This window comes from Macrobrachium nipponense, chromosome 41, assembly GCF_015104395.2.
Source record: "Macrobrachium nipponense isolate FS-2020 chromosome 41, ASM1510439v2, whole genome shotgun sequence".
NCBI classification, from domain to species: domain Eukaryota; kingdom Metazoa; phylum Arthropoda; class Malacostraca; order Decapoda; family Palaemonidae; genus Macrobrachium; species Macrobrachium nipponense.
Window position 1 is genome coordinate 4,849,420 of NC_061102.1, and position 24,174 is coordinate 4,873,593.

At 36.6% G+C, this 24,174-nt stretch overlaps 1 protein-coding gene across 24 annotated transcripts in view; it reads right to left on the reverse strand.

Moving 5' to 3' along the window:
- Window positions 1-24,174, reverse strand: part of LOC135212446 (liprin-beta-1-like) — a 153,176-nt gene that overhangs the window by 29,192 nt on the left and 99,810 nt on the right. For 7 of the 24 annotated variants that reach the window (XM_064245844.1, XM_064245835.1, XM_064245821.1 and 4 more), the window contains 8 exons: window positions 19,640-20,077; window positions 14,882-15,798; window positions 11,861-12,037; window positions 11,001-11,159; window positions 10,008-10,124; window positions 3,860-4,027; window positions 3,421-3,459; window positions 1,625-1,805 (listed from right to left, as the gene is read on the reverse strand). In XM_064245844.1, coding sequence (XP_064101914.1) covers window positions 1,625-1,805; window positions 3,421-3,459; window positions 3,860-4,027; window positions 10,008-10,124; window positions 11,001-11,159; window positions 11,861-12,037; window positions 14,882-15,798; window positions 19,640-20,077 — 2,196 coding nt within the window. The remainder of the gene's footprint in view (window positions 1-1,624; window positions 1,806-3,420; window positions 3,460-3,859; window positions 4,028-10,007; window positions 10,125-11,000; window positions 11,160-11,860; window positions 12,038-14,881; window positions 15,799-19,639; window positions 20,078-24,174) is intronic. The other 17 variants (XM_064245823.1, XM_064245834.1, XM_064245825.1 and 14 more) reach the window with 16 other exon arrangements.

Here is a 24,174-nt window from a genome sequence, read left to right on the forward strand (position 1 = left end):
GTTTCAAAATAATATTTTCTCAACTAAATGGGTCACTTGCACATTCACATGCGCTCGACTTTAGATGATCTAATATCACTTACAAAAACATATAACCTGCTGTTATATGGTGTCATCTATCAGAAAATCTTTTGCATATCAGAGCAATCAAACTGATAACAATATATCAGTGAAAAATATATAAAGTATTAAAAAACGCAAGACAAAGAAGTATTGTAAATAATAAGAGATACAATGTACAAGACCACAGTTGGAAAGCCTCAGAGAAACATTGTATCTAAGCAAGACCACAGGAGAAATCTAAGATCAGGACTTAGGACCTGGTAGTGTCTTAAGGCTTTGCCAAGCTCACCTTCAACTACTGTACCCATATTCTCACATCAGATTATCCTTTTCATAGACTAAAATGAAGAAAGTGAGAGCAATGAGGGACCCAAAAACTATTGAAAAGTGGCACATGTATCTGCAATAATTCTTTTGCTATTCCACCACGGTGCCTGCTTTTATGGTCCCAGGCCAAACAGATAATAACATCTTTCAGGCATGACAAAAATATAACTGTCACATAAATGTAGTTAAGTGCATTTATACACTATAACAACAAATGTAATTGTTAGTCAGTGAAAACATATAGTATATTACAATAATATGCAAACTTCCCAGGCTATACAACCCTTTATGTAAGGCTTTGTCAAGTCTTATGTATGATTTGACAAAGCCTAATGCTACTACCAGGTTCTTTGTATTGTGCCTAGTTTGCATGGATGTTGACTATCTGTGAGCTCAATTGCTGTTAAAAAGATTGTTTACAGTTTCTGTTTCTCTGTTCTACTCCTACTTTGCTTTCCTATAGCTTTTGTTAGCTATATTAAATCTTGTGTTATTTAACATTTTACTTCCTTTTTCACTGCTACATTAGTTAACCCTAGACTCTTCTACTTATTATAATTCACAGCTTTGATGTCTAGGCTATTCCATTCTTTTATTCTTTATTGCTTTCTTGCTTTCCATGCTTTTACTTCTTCATATATTTGAGTAAATGTGATATTAGATATCTCTATGATAATGAGTTTTTTTTGTAAAGAGAAAATGAATAATAAATCTTGAGATATACGAGGTTATAAAAAATCAATATTTGTGGAAACAAGGATTACCAAAAATGCAGTGCATTATGAGTTTCATTAAAAACATTTTGGAAAGCTATTAAATGTGGTTTTCATGCAATATAAGTATGAGTAAATATAACTGGAATTAACATGAGCAAAAATAATGCACTGAAAATAAAAATGTAGTCCAAAAAACTAGCAAAAAAAAAACAATCACTCTACATTACAGTACAAATATAAATATCTAATTCATACATGAATGGTGAAATTTTTATCAAATGTGCTTTCTAAGATAATTTTCATGAACATAATTTAGTAGCTCAGTACACTATTCTGAAAAATGTTGACTAAATCATCAGTGAAAAACTTAAACATTGTTAATCACTAAACTTAAAAAGCTCTGACATTACCAAAAACCATTTATTATTCATTTTCATCATTTTACATCATATCTTTAAGACCCAGGGAAAATGAATGGGAGTTGCAGGGTTGCAATCATGCATGATCACCACCGTCACCTAAATTGGGGGCTGATGTGCTCCGTTTCCCTGCCACACGGAATGGCAAGAAATGAAGGCCTTTACCGAACATGACGCCTTTTGTTCTTCCAGTCGTTGCTGCGCCTCCTAGATCTGCCTCTCGCTGACGCGGGATTGTACCAAACTGTTCTATTTTTCGCCTTGCATTTGGAGGTGGGGTCTGCAAATGATTCAACACCAGCATTATTACATCAAGCAATACTATAGCTCATAACTTATTATACATTAAAAAACCAATTACTGTATCTCATTAAAGAGGTAAAATCTGAGGAATCTAAAAAGTAGTACTCATATCTACATTCACGTTCAATTAAACAGAAATATAACTACTATCAAATATTCCATTCATAACTCACAAAAAGCTTTTCCTCATTTCAAGGAAATATGTTGAATCTTGATCCACATATAAACTTAATAATACCTGATCTTTAAGAGTAGTGACAAAAGACTGCATTACTTTACGCACTAGCCAGTAGCATAGATCTTTCATTCTCTTTACTAAATTTTAAGAGTTTTTGGGCAAAACACACAAATTAAAAAAATTCACTTCATGTGAATGTGTATGCACTTTTAATAAGAACAATAATTGCAGTATTATAATAACACTGTATACATAGAGCTACTGTATTAACACAAATTAGTTTAATAAGTAGAAAAAAATTGAGCTAGAAAAATGTAAAAAGTCTGAGAACTCAATGGGAGGAGGCCAAAGAAAACATGAAAACTAAAAGACAAACCAATGGTACTGGGACTGAAGGAATGCTTCAAAGAACCTTTGCAAACATCTAACAATAACACAGTGCAGTATTTATCTTAATCAAGAGCAAAAACCGGTACTACAAAACTCATATGTATGTGATTTGGAATCTACCTTACTTGTACAATCATTATTTTAGTGTAAAATGGTATAGTATTATTTAATTTTTCCATAATGTTTTTTTAAACATTAAAATAAACATGCTTGTGTGGTACAATTTTAGCTCATTTACTGTAGTACGTATGACTATCTAAAGCATGAAAAAAAAAATGTGGTGCTAATAAATGGCGGTCATACTTCAGAATTTCATTATTTCTTCCCGAGTTTAAAGGCACAATGCATGCAGCAAAACGTCAGGAAAATTTCAAAAGCCAATATGAAAACAATATCACCGCATGCAAGTTGTACCATCATGATTAATGCTCTCTAATAACTCACACACGAAATCACTGCAGACTCTGCTGCCACGTACTATTGTGACTCCCATAAACCAAGTGACTAACTGATACTATGATATAAATATCCTTGAAAAATTAGAAAATATATTACGTAGTCCACATTCATAAACTGGGTAAATTTATTTTAAATAATATATATTAAAACAAGGCTTTAATGTATTAGCAAACATTTTTGTATTCCAGCTAGAGACTAGAGAATAGGTGTCTTCATTACCTACCCGATATGAATGACAAAAATTCAGCCTTGCATTAGAAAAACTAATTTTGGTTCTGTAAACACTCGCACATAAGAATTGAACAATTTGTGGCAAACAACAGTTAAAAATTCATTATGAAAAAGCTGAAAAATCTCAAGGATTAAACAACACAGAGCTGCACATTTCTACACTAGTAGATAAATTAAAAATAGCAAACCCTAAAAATTATAAAATATATGTGTAAGGGCTCATGAAGATAAGTCTAAACAAAAGAAAATAGCTCCAACAAAAGTTGGATCAAATCAAAGACTTGGAAGTACTGTGTACCAAATCTCAGATAGCAAGCTATCTACAATCACTTGCCTCTTTAGTAAATGCTGATCCATGGGGAATTAATGGTTGCTGCCAATAAAAATGTTAAACAGTAATTCAGTTGCCCATGAAGAATTCTGTAGTACTATATGATAAGTTAAGTGAATTAAGCAACTATTATAAACATCTACTTATATCAAATGCTGCCTAAAATGTTTTCAGTTGCTAAGCTCACAGTAATTTTGCATAACTCTTCAAAGTTCTGCTGAAACTTTAAAGAACTCGATAGAATTACTGAACACGATAAGAAGTTGTTGGTGCAGCAAAAGTACATATAAGTACTGAAAAAATCCTCTCCTATTGCAGTACTAATTTCAGTGACACATGGAATAAAATAGAATTCTGTTTAAATACACTTTGCTATTAAACATAAGAAACACTTGGAACTAGCCCAACCCACTAAAAACTATAATAAGAATATATATCTCACCCGTGGGGGTAGGAACTCGCGAGCATCGTGCGAAGTTACTGGTAATGGAGAAGCAGTGGGCGAAACTGTAATGGGCTGAGCAGGGGATATTTTGGGAGAGGAGGATGGAATTGTGGAGAGTGTAGAGATGGTACTTGGTGATGGGGAGTTAGCCATCTGGGTGGGAAGCTGAACACAAAGCTCAAATTAGTATAGTACAAGATACAATAATCATACATGTTAATGGGATCATGAATCATCTCAGATCATAGGCAGGCTTGCACCATTTCAGCAGATTTCCACTGAATATATGCCACATATTTAAAGAATGACTTTCAATAAAGCTTTATGAAGCATTCACTTGTATAAGCTGACATCTCTGATTTGCACTGCAATGTAAACTACTAATGCACTGTGCAATAATCTGCAATAACAAAGTAGTTCCATATTTACATTATCTACAGATGCAGTTTCTCAAGCTGAAATCTAACAAACTGGACAAATCTTTTCTCATCATGAAATTAGAGTAATGGAATATTCTTAAAAACCACTGCAAGAGGGAATTGTGCCCTGTTATGTATGAAAACTGGGGGTTTAGTAAGTCAAATCTCACTTTTCAAAGAATCTCAGAAAAGTTGCAGGACAATAATTTGCATAACCATACTAGCATTCCTGCCTGCACGATACAAATGACATTTTTTATATATTGCCAACAAAACTAGTTTGGGGACCCATATTTCTAAGTTTTGACATGAAATCACTAAAATTCTAAACAAGATTTCATATGAACTATCCATATTAAGTAATTCAATTTTGAAACTACATACTACAATGACATAAAACTATATGCTAAATTCATAACTTGAAGATTGGGACACACACAGTTAACTCAAGGTCACAAAATAAATATAGACACAGACTGATTTTCCTGATTAATGCTATATAATGTTTATATATATATATATATATATATATATATATATATATATATATATATATATTATATATATATATATATATATATATATATATACAGTGGTTCCTCGAGATATGAAATTAATCCGTTCCGAGGCGGCCTTCGTATCATGAGCTTTTCGTATCTTGGACCGCATTTTACATGTAAAATGGCTAATCCGCTCCAAGCCCTCCAAAAACACCCCAGTAAATTTCATAATAAAGCTAAACTGACCTATAAACAATGAAATACTACATACAACAATTTGGACCATTCAATACCTAACTTAATACGTACTGCTAATATACCTGTAAATAAAGTGTATTAGTGTACATGGTATAAAAGAAATACTGTACGTACATACGTACGTATATAGTAAAATGTGGAAGCTTACCTTTCGAGTGAGGCTATCTCCGAAAGTGGCGACAGAGGAGGACAAATGGCAGATACGTACGCACACTTAACTTTACGAAACAAATAAAAAAAGGTAAGGAAAACATAAACTAAACTTTACGAAACACATTAACAAAACTGTAACACTTAACTTTACAAAAAACTTAAAATTAAAATTTTTTTTGTCTTTTTTTCTTTTACATTTTTATTTACTTTTTTATACTTTACTTTTTTTTTATAACAAAATTTCAACTTCTTCACCACTTTCAACTTTCTGTTTTTTAGTATCACTTGGTTCTTCATTTTTCCTTACTACTACTAAAGGCCTCTTTAAAAAATAACTATCCAAGGAAGATTGCTTCTGCCTACTTTTGACATCTGCCTACTTTTGACAATGTTCCTGAAACGACTCTGGCAAACGTCATCGAACTGTGCAAGCACACGACCTGTGTAAGCCTTTTTGGGGTGTCTCTTTTCTACGAATGGTTGCAACTTATGAAAAGCAGCTAGAGCATCCTTAATTTCTGCCGTTGTCATAGAGTCGTTGTCCTCCTCCTCGCCGCTGCTAGAGAACTCCTCTTGAATGACGTTATGTTGCATGGCTTCCAACTCCTTCAGGTCATCCGTCGTAAGCTCCTCTTGGTGCTCCTCCAGAAGGTCATTGATGTTGTCCTCATGTACGACCAGCCCCATGGACTTGCCGAGTGCAATGATCTCGTCAAGATCTGGTTGCGAAACAGTTTCAGGATCGTCAACTGTTTCTGAATCTGCAGCACCAGCTTCGCCCACGTCGAATCCCTCGAAGTCTCAGGCAGATACAGCATCAGGCCAGAGTTTCCTCCACGAGGAATTCAAGGTTCGCCTCGAAACCTCATGCCAAGCTTGGTTGATGAGTCGGATGTATATCACAACATCGAAATGCTCCTTCCAAAATTCATGCAAGGTGAGGTTTGTGGCATCGGTGATGTCGAAACATCTCTTGAAAAGATGTTTTGTATACAGCTTCTTGAAGTTCGATATCACTTGCTGGTCCATGGGCTGGAGGAGAGGGGTGGTGTTAGCCGGAAGATAAAGAACCTTGATGACGGAATACTCCACTAGGATATCTTCCTTGAGGCCAGGAGGGTGAGCAGGGGCATTGTCCAACACAAGCAGGCATTTCAGAGGGAGGCGCTTCTCTTCCAAGAATTCTTTCACTGTCGGGCCGAAACACAGATTTACCCACTCGGTGAACGAAAGCCTCGTTACCCAGGCTTTCGCATTAGCCCTCCACATCACTGGAAGCTTCTCCTTAAGCATTTTGTGGGCCTTGATGGCTCGAGAAGTCTCGGAATGATGAATGATAGACAAGTAGGGGCTTCACCTTGCAATCCCCACTGGCGTTGGAACAAAGTGCGAGCGTAAGCCTGTCTTTAATAGTCTTATGCCCGGGTAGCTTCTCTTCCTGCGTGATGTACGTCCGACGAGGCATTTTTTTCCTAAAAATGCCGGTCTCATCACAGTTGAAGACTTGCTGAGAAACTGTAGCCTTCCTTAATCATCATCTCGTCGAACGTCTTTTTAAAGGCTTCGGCCGCTTTCGTGTCTGAGCTGGCCGCCTCCCCATGCCACACCACCAAATGGATGCCAGTCTGTTTACGGAATTTCTCGAACCACCCATGTGAAGCCTTGAAGTCTGGGGTTGGCGTTGATGTCCCTTCTCCTCCGTCGTCTTCGGCCTGGGCAATCAAATCGCCAAAAATAGTGCTGGCCTTGTGGTAGATTGCCGTCTCCGTCATCGTATCGCCAGCGATTTCTTCGTCTTTTATCCAGACAAGAAGAAGCCTTTCCATTTCATCGTGCACGTGGGTCCTCTTGCTAGACAAAATAGTAACGCCCTTGAAATTGAAAAGTGTAGCTGCTTTGATGACATCCTTCTGCTTAAGGATGGTGCCTATTGTCGACGGATTTCGGCCGTATTCCTTGGTGATCACACTCAATCGCATACCAGCTTCATACTTCTTGATAATCTCCATCTTCGTCTCCAAAGAGAGCATCCTCTTCTTTCCGTGAATTTCAACTTTCTTGGGACCCATGACTACTTATATACTGTACGTATAGGCAGTCCCCGGGTTACGACAGGGGTTCCGTTCTTGAGACGCAATGTACTAACCCGAAAATCGTCGTAAGCCGGAACATCACCAAAAATACTAAGAAAACCTTACTTTTAATGCTTTGGGTGCATTCAAAACTATGTAAACTGCATTATTATTGCATTTTGCATTAAAAAACCTTCAAATATTGATATTTTGCATTTTTGGTGTCATATTTCTTCTGCCAGATGAGCGTTGTAGGTGTCGTAACCCTGGAACTGCCTGTAATTATGTTATGTAGTACATATACGAATGTAGTAAAGTTCTCACACAACACGATAAAGTATACTACAATGAAATCACTGACAAATTTACGTTAATAAACGAAATCGTTAGAACGAACGAATATCGCGTGCTTACGATACCGATGATGTCGTGCAGTGGCCGAAGAAGCACGCCGCTACGTAGATGCATCATGGGAGGGATGCTTACCAATAGGAGAGAAGGATCTCATGGCGGTGACTAGCATCAGGAACCAATGGGAGAGTGGGAGGATGGTGGCGAGTCTACGCAGTTGGCGGCGCGCGAGTTTCAAGATTGTTATCGGTGGTCCGGGCGAATCTCGGACTTTACAGCAACAACCTTTCGTATCTTGAACAATTTTTGTATGTAGAGCCGTAAAATTGTTCGTATTTGCTTTCGTATCTAGAGTTTTTCGTAAGTTGAGCCTTCTTATCTCGAGGTACCACTGTATATATATAAAGAAAAGCATAATGAGAAGGTACCTACAACTTCAATAAATGTATTATAAAAAATGAAGACATCAGTAAAGTGAGTAGGCAACTCAGTAATAAATATATTTACTTAAAGTACTAAATTAGCCTACGAGTTTACAAAGATGGATTAACCACACCTATAGTTTTACAACAATATTTAAAATGGAAGCCAAAAATGGTTATTCATTCTACATATCTATTCACTAACTAAAGTAACTTACTAGGTACAGCAAAACAAAAGTTTAAACATATCACAAATAGAGTAAATGTTTTATGCTATCCTTGGATACCAGCGGCCATTCTACTTTCCCAACAAATAATCCTGTATACCTATGTGAGATTATGGTAAGTGAACTTTTGAGGGGTAAACATATACAGTGCTGCAATCATTTCAAATATTATAATACATGTATGGGACCAACTTTTACAGCAATACTTGAAAGTTAAGATCTGACACAACAAGGAAGGGCCTTCCAATACTGTGTAAAGAGGTCAAATCTTCATTAAAAGGAAAAATTATTAGCGGCACTTACAGAAAACATAAATATGAAATAATTAATATAACTTTTGGCAAGTGTGTTGGACATGGCAATTTCCAGGAGTACTTTTAATTTAGACTGGGAACATTTTTTAAAACAATACAAATTTCAAGAATGTCCAAAAATAATTATGATGACTGATTTAAAGCTGGCTAAACATCAATAAGCTTACACATTCCAAATCAGTGGACATACAAAGCTAAAATACTTAATCAACTGAAAAATTTGTGTACAATACTGTTCATCATTGAAAATGCCAGAAACTGTTTTGGCTCTTCTGCAACATTACAGAAATGTACCAACCTCTGCATTTAACTGCAAAGCTTTATTACATTGGTTAAGTCGAAAGTTCAAATCTCCCGACTGCATTTCAAACATGACATCCATTGCATCCAGTGCTAATAAGTGAAAAAATGAAAAAAAATAAATTGTCTATTTGCTTCAATAAGTTGCTCATTTGTTTCTTCTAAACAGGTAATTTAGTAACTAATCACCTATGGGAACCTAAGTAAAAAATATAAACATTTAGTATGTAGACAAATTATCACCCTTATAAAGAAATGTAACAAGACTGTTGAATTACACTTCTAGTCATATAAGGTGGAAATTTGAGTTGACAAAGTTAATGAAGTTAATACAGAAGTGGGAAGACACCAAAAGGATGTAAAATAAACGGGGAGCCCAAGGGAAGCTGGAAAAACTTTTAGTATATCTGAGACTTGGAATACTTGTGAAGAGACTACAATAAAAAAAGATGGTGCCTTTCTAGTGTACTACAGTCAAGTAATATAACCTGAGACCCGAGTCATTTTTATATAGTACTCAGAGAATAAGGACTTGATACGTATTATGAAGGTTACAAAAACAGAGCAGAGAAAGTTAAATGAATTTTACAACTAGGTGAGGACAGCCTGCAAAGGACAAATAAAGGATAAAAGGGAGCCCTTTCTTCCATGTACGTAATTACTCTTTTATATTCTTTTATATAGGAATAATGTAACTCTTAATAAGTGCACTACCATCATACCTCAAATGTAAGGAATGAAATTCAAGAGTGTAAGTACGTAATGTACTCACCACACACTAAACGACAGGTTGGTGAATACTAATTTATAAAGCAAATGCTTAAAAGCTACATTTCCACAATAACTGGTAACAGACAAACTGTAGCATAATTCAGATTTAACCGACCTATCAAATTTTGTAATATGATTGAACATGTCAGTTACCATGATTAAGAGAAGCTGTAAGAGAAGCTGCCGTCGTAATTTACTTATACGCACAAAACCATAATGAAAAGAGTCCCTTAGTTTTGACAAGCATTGTACACAAATAGTTCAGCTATTAGAACAATGATTCATGCACAAGTTAAAGGTGCAACATGTACCACCAAAACATGTACACTATATACAGTACATTTACATGAAATACTACCTGATGGCTCGGCTGAGGCGAATCTGGTGAACATAAGATAGAATGGACAGGTGTAGAAGCTGCTGCAGGGGTTATGCTTCTCCCACTACCACTGCGGCCAACACCTGTTGCTACTGACTGAACACCATACAACAAGACACATTGGTATTACAAACAGACATGCACAGCTTAAAAAATACTATACAAACTTTAAAATAAAAAACAATAACACCATAGCTCTCACATGACAAACAAAGTACTGCATCCATGAGTCCAACAAACTTCCTTACAAAAAAGAATGAATTCTTTTGAGAAATTTTAAAACAAACTACTCAACTTTTCAAAATCTTTATGGCTTTATGTTGGGTATATCTGCACATCTGAGCACAGTATACAAGTTTTTCAGACAAAGGTCATAAAATTAAAACTTCATTATGTATACACACACTTATGTAGAATTCTTTCAATTTGGCAATGAGCAACCTCACTTATGTAAAAGTTGTTTCAATCTAGTTTTAAGCAGCCTATGTTTTAATGTTGGAAAATACGAACATAAATTCTGCGAAACTCAAAACAACTATCAAAATTTTGTGCACATCATACTTTGCTGCTTTGAGAATGGTTTTCAGTGAATAAAATGTGGTATACAAACCTCTGTAGAACTACTTTCCAAATATACTCAACAGCAGACAGCATGGATGCAGCAGCACTCAAGAAAACACAACAGACTAGCTAACATTAAATACCAACATATTGGTTAGTCAAAATGTTGACACAAATGATTGGACACAACTTTGATTTTTGTCCTGTCTTTTGTGGACAATGTAAAAAATAAGCTAAGCTGTACAGTATGCCACAAAATCACAACAAAAGACAAAAGCAACTGTTGGAAATATTTCTATACTCTGCAAACAGGATACAATGATCAAATTTAGTAAAACCATCAACAAAGAAAAAAAAGTATACTGGTTTGGTCTTGATGGCATTCAGTTCAATAAAAATGCTTTTATATACCTGAGCTTTGACATGATCTACTTGATGGTCTACTCGTCGGATCTTATCACGGAGTTCTGCATTTTCCCGTTCAAAAGCTGCCTGCCGTAGTTTCAAGTTGCTAATTTCACTGAAGAGTTCAAGACGCTGCGTTTCTAGACTGCTCCTTGTCATAACCTCCTGCATGAATTATAGGGGGTTATATAGCTGCTATGTTAGCATTAATCATTTCTAAGGAATTAGATTATTATTAACTATATATATATCCTATGGCAATGAGATACCACCTACTGTTAATTCTCATATAAGTTTATTAGTACTACATAATTACATAAATGTTTGAGTTACATTCTAATTTGTTTTGGAGTTACCGAGAAAATAAATTCTAAATATATCTTGAAAGTTTCTCAATCAGTGCCCATTATGTGTGTGTAACAAAATCAGGATAATGATCACCCTATCACCCATCTTTTTCTAAATAGTACTGAAGTTTGGGAGACAATCCAAAAAACTTAGCTAGCCCAAGCATGAATAAAATATGAAAAGAACAGAGAAAGAAGTTCCTGATTTAGGAGTAAAGAAGAAGAAAGTGAGACACCACGACAATCTGAAGATTACTGATCTCAAAAGAAATTGTATTAAGAGGTGACTATTTACTGAAATTAAACTTAGTTCCTCCTTCAAGCATGTTTTAGATATTTCTGAAGATGGAGCACATTTCATTTGAGACGACTTCTAATTCCATTTTAATTAAGTGTCATTCCATATTTATCTTTAATGGTGACATCAAGTTCAAGTTACTAAAAAAGAGTACATGAATATAAAGTAATCAATATCACACACAACTTAATCAAAACTTTCCAAGTCTAAAATAACCGTACCTTCTGTAGCTGCTCTTCGGTTTTCCTGAGTAGTTCTTTCTTTTGGTCTAAAAGTGATTCCATGTCCTGGATCTTTTCAGTCTGTGCCTCCACCTGCTCCGAGAGTACGGTGACTTGAAGCTGCAGAGAATCTTTGTCACCCTCCAAACGGTGGACGCGATCTTCTAATGAGCTGCCCTGGAATGGCCCCCACTCATTAGCTTTCATTTAAATAAAATGGATGAGAGATGGTAAAAGATGCCACTATGAAGATGAGGAAAGGAGAATAAAAATGTAAAAAGTAAAAAAGAAAACGTTAATAAAAATGTAAAAAGTAAAAAAGAAAACGTTAAAGACAAAATAATAAACATGGAATTTTACAACAATTTAACACTGAATTCTAAGATCAGGGATTTCTATATACCAAAATGCAATATTACGCTGCATGCTCTTATATCAAGTCATATCCAAAACAACAACATCGGAGTGTTATGGAAATGATGCAAATATGACAAGAAACACACACATATCTGAAATTCAAAAAACAATTCTACATTAGGGGATATGTATGGAAGCTTTCAAGTACTTTCCAATTGGAAATAAGCCAAATGCTGAGAGGCCAGACAATTTAACAGTTCAAACCCAATCAAGTACCAAAATTATATTTTATTATGTCTATCTAAATGTACTGTACAACTTGAAAACTGAACCAAAACTTCAACGTACTAGCCAAAATGTTACTTCTCTTGGAGGGTGAAGAACATGGAAAAATTACGAGACTTACAAAAAGTTTTATAAGACACACTGTACAATACAAAATGTTTCAACAATCCATGAACTAAAACACAAATCACACAGTTCATAACTTCAAACTTCATTTGGGAACTGCAAGTGTCATGTGTTTACAAAACAATTTATTCCTTTTTAAGAGAACCGCCCCTCTCATTACCTATCCGCAGAGCAGAATGCAATGTTTTATCAGTGAAAGTATACAAATGAGAAAGTAAGGAGGTCATACATGATTGTACGCTCAGTATGTATGAGCATCTTATAAACGATGAGAGATTCTTGACTGAAGTACCATAAACATGCAAGTGACCATGCATATTTGTTCACATTTTGATGGACACAGTAATGAGAGAGAATGTTTAATACTGCATGCATTTTTAAAAGGAGAGTGATTTATTTCCATATACAAAGAAACATTTGACTTTTATGGTGTTCAAAACGTGTCGAGTACAAAGCTGACGTCGTGCAAATGATCTCATATGAGCATACAAATAATTAAGGAACAATATTGTAAGATTTCACAATACCAGCACATTCAGACATCACCAAACTATAGTGTTAACAGAGACACATGTTTATTATGCCTTTATTTCAACTGCATACAGATTAACAAAATATCGATACAGATGTCAAAATTCATGATACACTATGCTAGTATAATACACCAGACTATAGATCTAAAATATTAGACAAACAAAAAATAGATTTTGTAACAACTAAAATACATGTCTAGAAAAATTGCTAACAAATCCTTGTCATTCCAAGGAGATCTACCTTTCATTCAGAGGAAATTATATATATATATATATATATATATAATATATATATATATATATATATATATATATCATATATATATCATATATATACATATATATTATATATATATATAATATATATATATATATATATATATATATATATATATATATATATATATATATATATATATAGATAGATATATTAGTTATATAGAATATATATAGTATATAATATAGATTAATTATTATATTATATTATTATTATATATAGTATAATATTATATAATATTTATATTAAATTATATATATATTATATATATAATATTATAATATATATATATATAAATTATCTTGTCCCCCTCTGTTAAGTCTATGTGCTTTAATGAAACAGTCTTGGGAAATTGTGCCAAAAGAAGAGTGTGAATTCAGGCAAATGGATTGAAAGCACTGGATCTACATTTGCAAAGTAGATACACAATATTGTAATGAATATTACATTAACCCATATTAAGACTTCAAAATAAATATCATGAAGTCAATTTGACTTTGCAAAAAAATCTTGAAGTATTCAACAAGACTGAACAATTAATAAAAGCCCAGTGAAACAAGCAAGAAGAGTGGATATACATTCAGCAATGGAGTTCATTAAAGCCTTTTTAGTGTCTAGGTCTAATAAAAAAGGTTATGGGAGTCATTCTCCATCCCCTACAGAGGAAGAAGAAGAAGAAGAATGGGCAGCAAACTCGAGTGTTAAGAAAAGCAATGAAGCGCTGTTGCTTGCAGCCTCTCCCACAAGGGAGCTCACCACTGACATGGTCGCCATCACTACAGACACACACGCCATCATGAAGAGCTCCCAATGAACATAAACATAGAGAAAGCACAAAACATTCATGTGTGTGCTAACTATATCAGTATCATGAAAAGGAAAACAGTGAGTCTAACTGAACTGATTATATCGTACGGTGGCATCAACATCCCTTCTGGAGGATATATTTTGAATAAAACAGGTTTTCAGTATCAACAAATATTCTTTCAGGTTAAACAAAGAACTTTAAGCTGCTCTGAACCTGGTGTTGAAGATATAACTGTAGTTTTGGGGAATGGGCTGTAGGACCAATGATACTGCGTTTTGATTGATTACGGATATGAAAAGGCCTAATTGAGTCTCTGGGATCCACGTGAAGAGAATATAATGGGGAAGTCACCATCTGGGAAACTGAAGGATGCCAACCCCTCATCCTGATTACTCCGACACACAGCCCTCACAAATGCTATCCTTAAGTCTTGTTCCGTGTAAGGCAATGAATGATGCAATTACACTACTGGGTAAAAATCTTTGGGGGAAAAATTTACCAATGGTGACTCAATATGGAGGGCTTTGAGTTTATACAGACGTAGAGAGAAAGAAAGAGACTCAGAGAAAAAAATGTGCGTACATGTGGCTATGAGTGAATGGAGTTGGGGGGAGGGGGAATTTAAGGGAACATACCGACGGGGAATGGCAGCTCCAAAGGGTGATGTAGTCTGAGTCAAGGCGGCGTTGTCGGCGGCTCCCTTGCGGGGCAGCAGCAGAGAGAAGAGCACTCCCTCCACCCACCTTGCTGGTGCATGGCAGCGCCAGACGAGTATTAGCACAGTAGTCATGGCTGGAGAGGGAACTGAGTGATCCTAAGTGATGGCAATGCCTGCAGCAACATGGGGATGATCTCCCGCTGTCGCCAGAACCTTGACCTCTGCTTCGTCGCTCCCTGGAAGCCTCACGTGTCCCAGGTTGTCCGTGATGGTGGGACTGCAGTTGATGGAGGTGTGCATGATGGAGTCCCTCATGATAACTATGACGATGGTGGTGGTGGCGTTCGTCACACGAGTCGTAGCCTCCTTCTTCCTCCTCACACCAACATGAGGGGCATTCACAGGTGTGCTGAGAAAGGCGGGATGATAAATGGTGATGGTGATGGTGATTGTGCTGATGTAAGCTAGAAACTGATCCTCGTTCACACGACGAGTCCCTTCCACTGCGTTCGATGGAGGAATCCCTTGATCTCCGGTGGCCTGTCAGGTCCCTAGATGGGGAATAGAGTCGGTCTCGGAGACCATCCCTAGAATCCCTGAGACCATCTCGAAGGTTATCTCGGATTGGCCGATGCGGGATGAGATCTCCTGCCTCTAGAGTGCGAGGGCGTGGAACAGGTGGCGGACGCGTGTACTGACGGTGTCGGTGGGCTGACACCCCACTGCCTTCTTCACCTGATTCAGGAGGAGTGGCTAGACTTGTTCGTAACGAGTGTCCCCGGTGGTCTGGGGGTGTGGCTAGCCGAGTCACGTGACCTTCAAGTAGCCCCGTTAACATAGGCGAGGCACGAACCCACTCGAAGTCTTCATTGCCAGACACAGATGCCTCCCCTGCTGGAATACGGCAACCTCTCATTGACCATCAAACGTTGGCATAAACAATTTGACCCACTTAATCATCCCTAGATACAATACACACTTGAAAATACAAAAGTGATTAAGGAATACAATTGGTGTTCGTATGGGCTTGCAAACTCAGTATTGTAATCACATTTCAAAAAAAACACACAAAACATGAGATGGTGCATTAGAATCAACAATGTCATGCATGTGTATAACCGTCAAAATACCGTTTACACGAGATATATCTACTGCTCTTGAACACCAAGTGATAAAAAGTTCTCTTTTTGTTTACAAGTATTTTGGAAATGTGTACTATGTACTACTTCTCTCAGCATAATTCACTTTAATCATTAGTTATGCCACAAGAGAATAAATAATACCATAAGATGTACACATTACAAGTGCAATGTTCAATGCAAACTACACTGCATATACAAAATAAATGGCATGAAGATTTTCCCTTGAAATGTTTGTTACGACTTACAGGGATAACATCAAATTATGTACAAAATCCCGGAATCTGCGAATGATAACTTTGAAGATTCTCCTCTAATTCCAACAGTAACTAATTGTTAGCAGATAAAAACTTGCTACCTTATGCTGGGTGTGTAAGACACCTGCAAAACGAATGGCATTTCTCACAGAATATGTTTACTTTTACTGCAAATGATCTAAGATTTTGTACTAAATGTTCAACTGTTATCTCATAATAAACAACAACAACTCATAGTCAACCATCAATCCTTGAAATTTCATGCATCCAAAAACAATTATTTACACGCACCCACAGTCTTGGATTCGAAAAAATATTGGGCAATATATGCAATAAACAGGAAGATAGGGTGGGGGGAATAACACAGAAACCATGGGAGATATTATTGCTACTGAATCTAATCATGGGGTCAAGGAACAAAATGATAGCGAATTATCCAACGTTTTTCCATGAAAAAAATCACCTTTACTATAATAATCTTTACGCAATCATTCAAAACTTGTACAAAGAAACACAAATATTCAGTTATACACAATTCACTTACAATGTACATTCAGAGAGAGAGAGAGAGAGAGAGAGAGAGAGAGAGAGGAACATCCAGGCAATATGCAAGCCGTGGAAAAGTGGAGGTTCAACATGGGAAACCATTAAAGTAGCCTCATCCTCCTCCTCCTCCTCCCTAGAATTCAGAAGCATGAAAATCCAAGCCGGCTCTTTCCTCTCCAAAAGGCTCAAGTTTACTTCTCATTGCAACACGCCGAGGACATCAAATGAAATCAGAGAACCACCGCTAACACATACAGATGCAAATACAAATGGGAATTACAGATACCAAATACACATCATTGTGGATTTTGTCCTTTTTGTAAACGTCCATCGACCTGGGCAATATGTTATGACTATATATTGGAAGATTACTTCCCAATTAAATATGAATTTGACATAACTCGTTACGTAAAGGAGCATAGGTGATTGCTTAAACGTAACATTAAAGGACATGCATATATGAGTATTAGTATACATGTAGGTGGACGAGTAAGTGTTTAGAGCAAATATTTATTTGATAAAATTGATGCCAACTTTGTGAGTATTTTTACTACTGTAAATCGTCAATCAATGTAAGCATAGAAAAAGTAACAGATGCCGTACCAACTGGCATACTTCACAGAAGTAGCGTCCTCTGTTAGGGATTGAGTTTGTGAGAGTCACAGGAAACGTCAAAGTAAGACCCTTCACCTCTAATCCGGAAAGAGGATTTGAAAAAAATGGGCTTAGCCCTACTGGTTTCCACTGGTCAGAAGGAGAAACTGTTACAATAAACAAAAGAAAAACCACTTGAAAGGACTCCTCAATTCTTATTTAGCCAAATATTTGTTCAATTTTCCCCCGACGACCAAATATAAGTCACCCACTCACTACACATGCATACATACATACATACACTCAAAAACTCACGTACGCCCATCATTCACGAAGATATTTTTGGGTAACTTTCAATTTAAGAAAACAAACAAAAACAAAGATTAAGCATATACAGCGAAGTGTGTGAGCTTCCATCTCTCACAAAGTGAGATACCTGAGGGTTATTCATCAAGCGGCCATGTACCTGAGTACTCACTACATCAAGGCACCTCATTATAAATCTAGAGTTTAAAGAGATGAAGCACTTCCACAGAGGACAATAATTTTCTCATTATAGTTTAAGAAAAAGAAAAGTGGATACACAAAGCAGAGGAAAGATTTTAATTGATTAGTGGGATAACTCTTTCATTACCAAAAAAAATAAATAAAGGGGGGGCCACGATTTCACAACCAAACTGTTTTCTGTTTTTCCTTACTAAAATTTTATTCGAATAAGGAAAGATTCACAATACAAAATAATAAATATTTCAAGTTAATGATATGCAAAAGTCATGACTATCTATTGTCCCAATTTACAAGATAAAAAAAATTAATAGGTAAACAAGCTATGCTCTAAATCCACAAGACGCAAAGGACACAAGGTAAAAGCAGCAATAAAAAATTAGGAATACCTCGAACATACAAAATCTGTAGAGAGAGAGAGAGAGAGAGAGAAGAGAGAGAGAGAGAGAGAGAGAGAGAGAGAGAGAGAGAGAGCTTAGATTCCTCTTACTGATGAGCTCTCTTGTCAAAAGATGAGGTCATTAAGGTGAATTTTTTATTCATTATACTGCTAAAAAATAGGGAAAAAATCAGTATACTGCCGAAAAATATGAAAGAAATATTCAGTATACTGCCAAAAAATATGAAAAAGAAAAAAACATTCAGTATACTGCCAAAAAACATGAAAAAAACATTAAGTATACTGCCATAAAAATATGAAAAAAAAAAAAAAAAACATTAAGTATACTGCCATAAAAATATGACAAAAAAAACATTAAGTATACTGCCATTTAAAAAATATGACCAAAAAAAAAAAAAACACATTAAGTTATACTGCCAAAAAATATGAAAAAAAAAAAACATTCAAGTTATACTGGCAAAACTAAAAAAAAAAAAAAAAAAATCAGTTATTCATCGAAATAAGTGAAAACAAACCAGAAAAGTAATTTTTTTTTATTCCTCAACAGAAAAATTGGATGTGCAAAGTCTAATAAGAAGAACTGACAATCCCTACACACTTCTGTAAAATTCTTTTTTCATATATATTTAATAAAGTTTTAGTTTTAATGTCAGTCTGTTTTTTGTAAATACCAATTACATATAAACAGAAAGAAACTACAAAAACTTACAAAAACAAGAATATCTTGCCTTTAAAAACACCAAAACTTCACTAAAGGTTTGAATAACCTTTTGAAAAAAGAAATAAAGAAAAAAATAGAAAACTGCAAAAGAAGCTTCGCCAAAGAACAACATAAAATAATTATAAGAGACTTTTTTTCAATTCCGTCGTTCTTCGCTTTCTTACCTTATATGTCCTGATAACACAAATACCAAATTATATAATAATTCTGAATAATTCACAATTCTCTCTCTACTCTCTACTCTCTCTCTCTCTCTCTCTCTCTCTCTCTCTCTCTCTCTCTCTCAACGAGTGGAAACAGACCGGCTGATTAAGTATTCACCATCAAATCAGTCAAACACTGCAAAACTTCATTAATTTCAGGGGGTTAAAGATAAAATAAAATAAAAAAAACGCTGATGAACAACCTCTAATGATGCATCCAAAAGCAGTGGAACGAGATTGGGGGTGGGGGTGGGGGTGGGGTGGGGGGATGCCACGTGCGGACGGGACTCATATATTGGGGAAGGGGGTGTTTGAGCGAGCAGGGGGGGGGGGGGGGGGGGAGAGTGGGGATTACGAGCGAACACCATCACCTTTCATGGGTTGAGCTGAGCGGCGTCGTCTCCGTCTGGCCGAGTCCTCAGACGTGGCTCCCGAAGACACGTCGGAGAGGTCTTCGGAATCCTCGTGACGAGTCGACGGCACCACAGCGGCGCCTACTCCTCCTAATCCTCCTCCTCCTCCTACTCCTCCTAAGCCTCCTCCTCCAGCGCAAGAGCCGTATCCCGAGGACGCGGCTGAGGACACGAGGGCCGAGTAAGATCCTCCGAGCCTCGTGGACGCCAAGCCTCCGTAGGAATGCCCGACGCCGAGGCCAACACCAACACCCTCGTTCCCCCCACTCAGGCGTGACGCGGAGCCGCTCAGGCCGGGCGTGGTTTGAAGGCGGGGCATGAGAGGCGTGGGCGTCGTTGTCAAGGACTGGTGGGCGGGGCTACGAAGGCCGGCGCCCCCACCACACACTCTGTCACCTGTAGTACATGTGGAGGGACTGATAGTACCACACTACTCACAACAAGGTTGTTAGCATTTACTAAAGGACTAAATGTTGTTATCACAACCTGTTGTTAGGCCCTTTTTTTGTCACTGGAATCATAATCGAATTAATAAACTCAAGAGCAACAGCAGCAGCCACAATGTTCATACAGTCCTCCTCCTCCTCACACGTAGTAAGTCAGGCATCCACATTACTCAAAGTTGTCAATCTTCCACCTCAAGTGTTTTGCATATATTCTAACCCTCTCGAATCACACTTCGACGAGGGATGATTTTACCAACTAATTTAGTTTGTGTTCCATTTTCCAGCATCTGATTTTGCCTCTCCTAAACCAATGAATATTGGGATATCGAGAATGTCAATCTATATTCTGTTTCTGAAGCAAACAATATAATAATAATAATAATAATAATAATAATAATAATAATAATAATAATAATAATAATAATAATAATAATAATAATAAAAATAATTTGCTTGAAGAATTTAAATACCTCATAACCCATTCGGCTTCTTCACTTCAGTTGGAATACAATAACAAACAAGCAAACAAACACAAATCGATTCAACTGGTGCATGTAATAAGCAAGACGCAACAGGCCGTTAAAGTCTACGGGATCCCTGAGCCCTATTTCATTACTAGCCGGATCTGAACTTCTCACGGTATTTTTTCAAGATAATTTCCTCTATCACGCAAAAACCCGTCAACTACAAGCATGAGTTTCTACCTCCCTTGCACCACTTATAAACGTATGAGTATTTGCATATACTTATATAGATCTAAATAGCTAAACTGACCTCTTAACTTCTCGAATTCTGGCTAATCCTTACACTTAAGCTCGGAGAGACAGAACAGAGCCAGTTGCTGCGAGGTTTTATGGAGTGAAAGTGACTTCAGAATAAAACGCGCTGAAAAAGGCTCGATTTGTTGTGACAAAAAAAATTCACCCCAGTTCAGGTTGATTTTGGAAACCGTTGCACTCTATTTGCATATCGGAAGTTATCACAAAAATAAGAACTTATAATAGGCTAAAAAAATGGCCAGATTGATTTTTAGAGCAGTTGTACACTATTTGCATAATGGAAGCTACCAATATCAAACTTATAATATGGGACGCTATCAAAAATCAAACTTATGATAGGGGACGCTATAAAATATTAAACTTATGATAGGTGTCGCTATCAAAAATCAAACATGATAATCTAAAAAAAAAAAAAAAAAAAAAAAAAAAAAAAAACAGAAGCGTGGTCTTCCGTCAATCTAAAAAGGTGTTCAGCGGATTAAAATAACCATTCTTTCTTTCAATGGAAACTTACGTTAAACGATAAAAAAAAAAAACGGTTTTATCACAGATAGAACGATTCAGTCTCCACGGCATGGGAGCTGAAGTATTTTATGCAAATACTATATAACCTTAATTTTATTCCCATTAAAATAATCGAGGGTACTTAATTCAGCCTCTGATTTCTATCATTATGTCTCAGCTGACAACAGCCCCCTCTCTCTCTCTCTCTCTCTCTCTCTCTCTCTCTCTCTCTCTCTCTCTCTCTCTCTCTCTCTCTTAGATATTTTAGTTACATAAACAACAGCACAGTTAACATTAATATAAACAAAGGAAAAAATGCTATATATGGTATTTCCAGAGAGAGAGAGAGAGAGAGAGAGAGAGAGAGCGGTGCACAATAGTTAACATTTAACAGAAAGAAAAAAATGGAAAACATAAGTATGCATCTAATAGCAAATACTATGAGAGAGAGAGAGAGAGAGAGAGAGAGAGAGAGAGAGAGAGAGTTTCCTCTTCTAGCTGGAGGGGTGGGGGAGGAGGATTGCACGGGAGAGGGGGGGGTGGGGTGGAGGGGGTTGGGGTGGTCCTGAGTTAGGGGCATTGAACAAGTCTATTGGTTAAAGTTGTCCTATTGGGAAAGCCAGGCTGGGTCGAACGGGCTGAACACAGTTGATAACAGGAAAATTCAGAGAAGGGTCACCCTCTCTTTTATTTACCCTAAGTTTTTTTTCCCCTTCATTCCATAACGGCCGATTCCCCGAATCCCGAGGGAATGGATGGGATGCAGTGACGGGAATCACTTTCATTTGATTATGAAATAGACTTAATTTCCTGTGGATGGATTTTTTTTGCCTTTTTGCCTGTTTTTTTTTCTCTCTCTCTCTCTCTCCTGCCGACGGATTTTTGTGCCTTTTTGTTTTTGGGGGGGAGGGAAAATTGGAAAGTCATCTCTCTGCGAGCAGGGGTTTTTCTGATGGGGGTGGAGGGAAAATTCAAAGTCCATTCACTGATGTAAGCAAAGGTACATGATTTTTAATTTGCACACGCAATTGCACTTTGAATGGGTATCCGTACTCGATTTTATTTAAAATTTACGAAATTGCTGAATGATTTAATTCCCATTGCATATATACATACCATATATATATATATATATATATATATCTATATATATATTATATAGATATATATATAATCACAGTTCTCTGAATGCCTATTTTACGGAAGTCTTCCGTACATGGATTTCATCCACGATCCAGCGCCTCGAAGTACAAATCGGTCGTCGATCGTAGCACTGATTTCTCTCGACCCACGAAGAAGAAGAAGAAGAAGATGAAGAAGGAGATGAAGAAAGAGAAGATGAAGGCTGGCTTCTTTCGAGTGACAGGTTATAATCAAGAACTGGTTTATCGCCGCGGACTGGAGTCTCACAGTCGCATGACCTGGCTCTGGGGATAAGCAGAGCGCGAGCTACGAGTTACGGTTCATCAATCATAAAGAAACTAGTTTGTTAAACGAAAACGGGATTTGCAACGTTAAAGAAAACGGGAGTCTGCTGAGCAGAAGTCATATATAAAATTTCGTAATGGCGGACACCAATAAAAAAAACAATAATGAAAGCGACTTCATACGGGTGATCAAACGCGCCACGCTGCAGTTGAAACAACCTTGGGGAATTAAATCCTCAAACAATGACTAAAAAAACCACCAAAGGATTCAACTTCACGAACAAAGAAAGATTCAACTTTTTTTTTTTTTTCGGCAGTATCTGGCAACAGCAACGAATTCGAGACCACCAGAAATGGGTATGGCTTTTTTTCTACAGACAGTTTAGGAACAATCTGAACGTGACTTTCAGGTCACACGCACAACATTTGGACTGAAGATGAACCCTCCCGAAAGTTTTCATAAAGTTTTTATAAATTATACAGGAACTTGTAACATTTTTATTACTGTGGACCCCTTCGAACAATAACAATAATAATAATAAAGTAGCTCCAGGACTCGTGCAGAAGAGTGTGCTCCTAGAAACAGCGCACATAGTAAGAAAAGAGACGGACTCCTAAGGAGGCAGGATGCAACCCGGAACCCCAAACTATAAGTACCACCCAGTCGAATTGGATGACTGTGATAGAAAAAAATATTATAATAATAATAATCTTTGATATAGACTTTAGCACAACAACAACGCTCACCTTTTGCCTAATGTACTGTAAAGGAACAACTACCACCTTTAATTTGAATTAATTTTGCATAAAAAGAAAAAACGTTAATGGCCAACACGGCAGATATGAAGCGTGAAACCCATCAGAGAGAGAGAGAGAGAGAGAGAGAGAGAGAGAGAGAGAGAGAGAGAGAGAGAGAGAGAGAGAGAGTTAAAATATGACCTTTATCGGCTTCTTCAAGTATGAATTTACTCATTCAAATAAAAGTTTATTCTATCACGTTTATACAACGATGAAAAAATATTAGTAAGTCTGGTTATAAATATAATTTCATATGGGTTCTCGAATGCATTCCCTTGCTTCTAAATTACACTGAAATCCCATTCTCCTGAAGATACAGGTGCCACAAACTAAATTCCAGTGGGCAGGATGCCCCGATATTTACTCCCTACAGGATGACACCAAGATGTGATGTTACGTTTCGTCTCATAGCACAAAGTCTCTTGATAGATACAAAGACTAAACATTTATAAGAACCTTTAAATATATAACTTTGTCATCCAATAAACTAAACATTAATTTGGTTACGATGACGGCATATTGCGTTTTCTCTTACACAA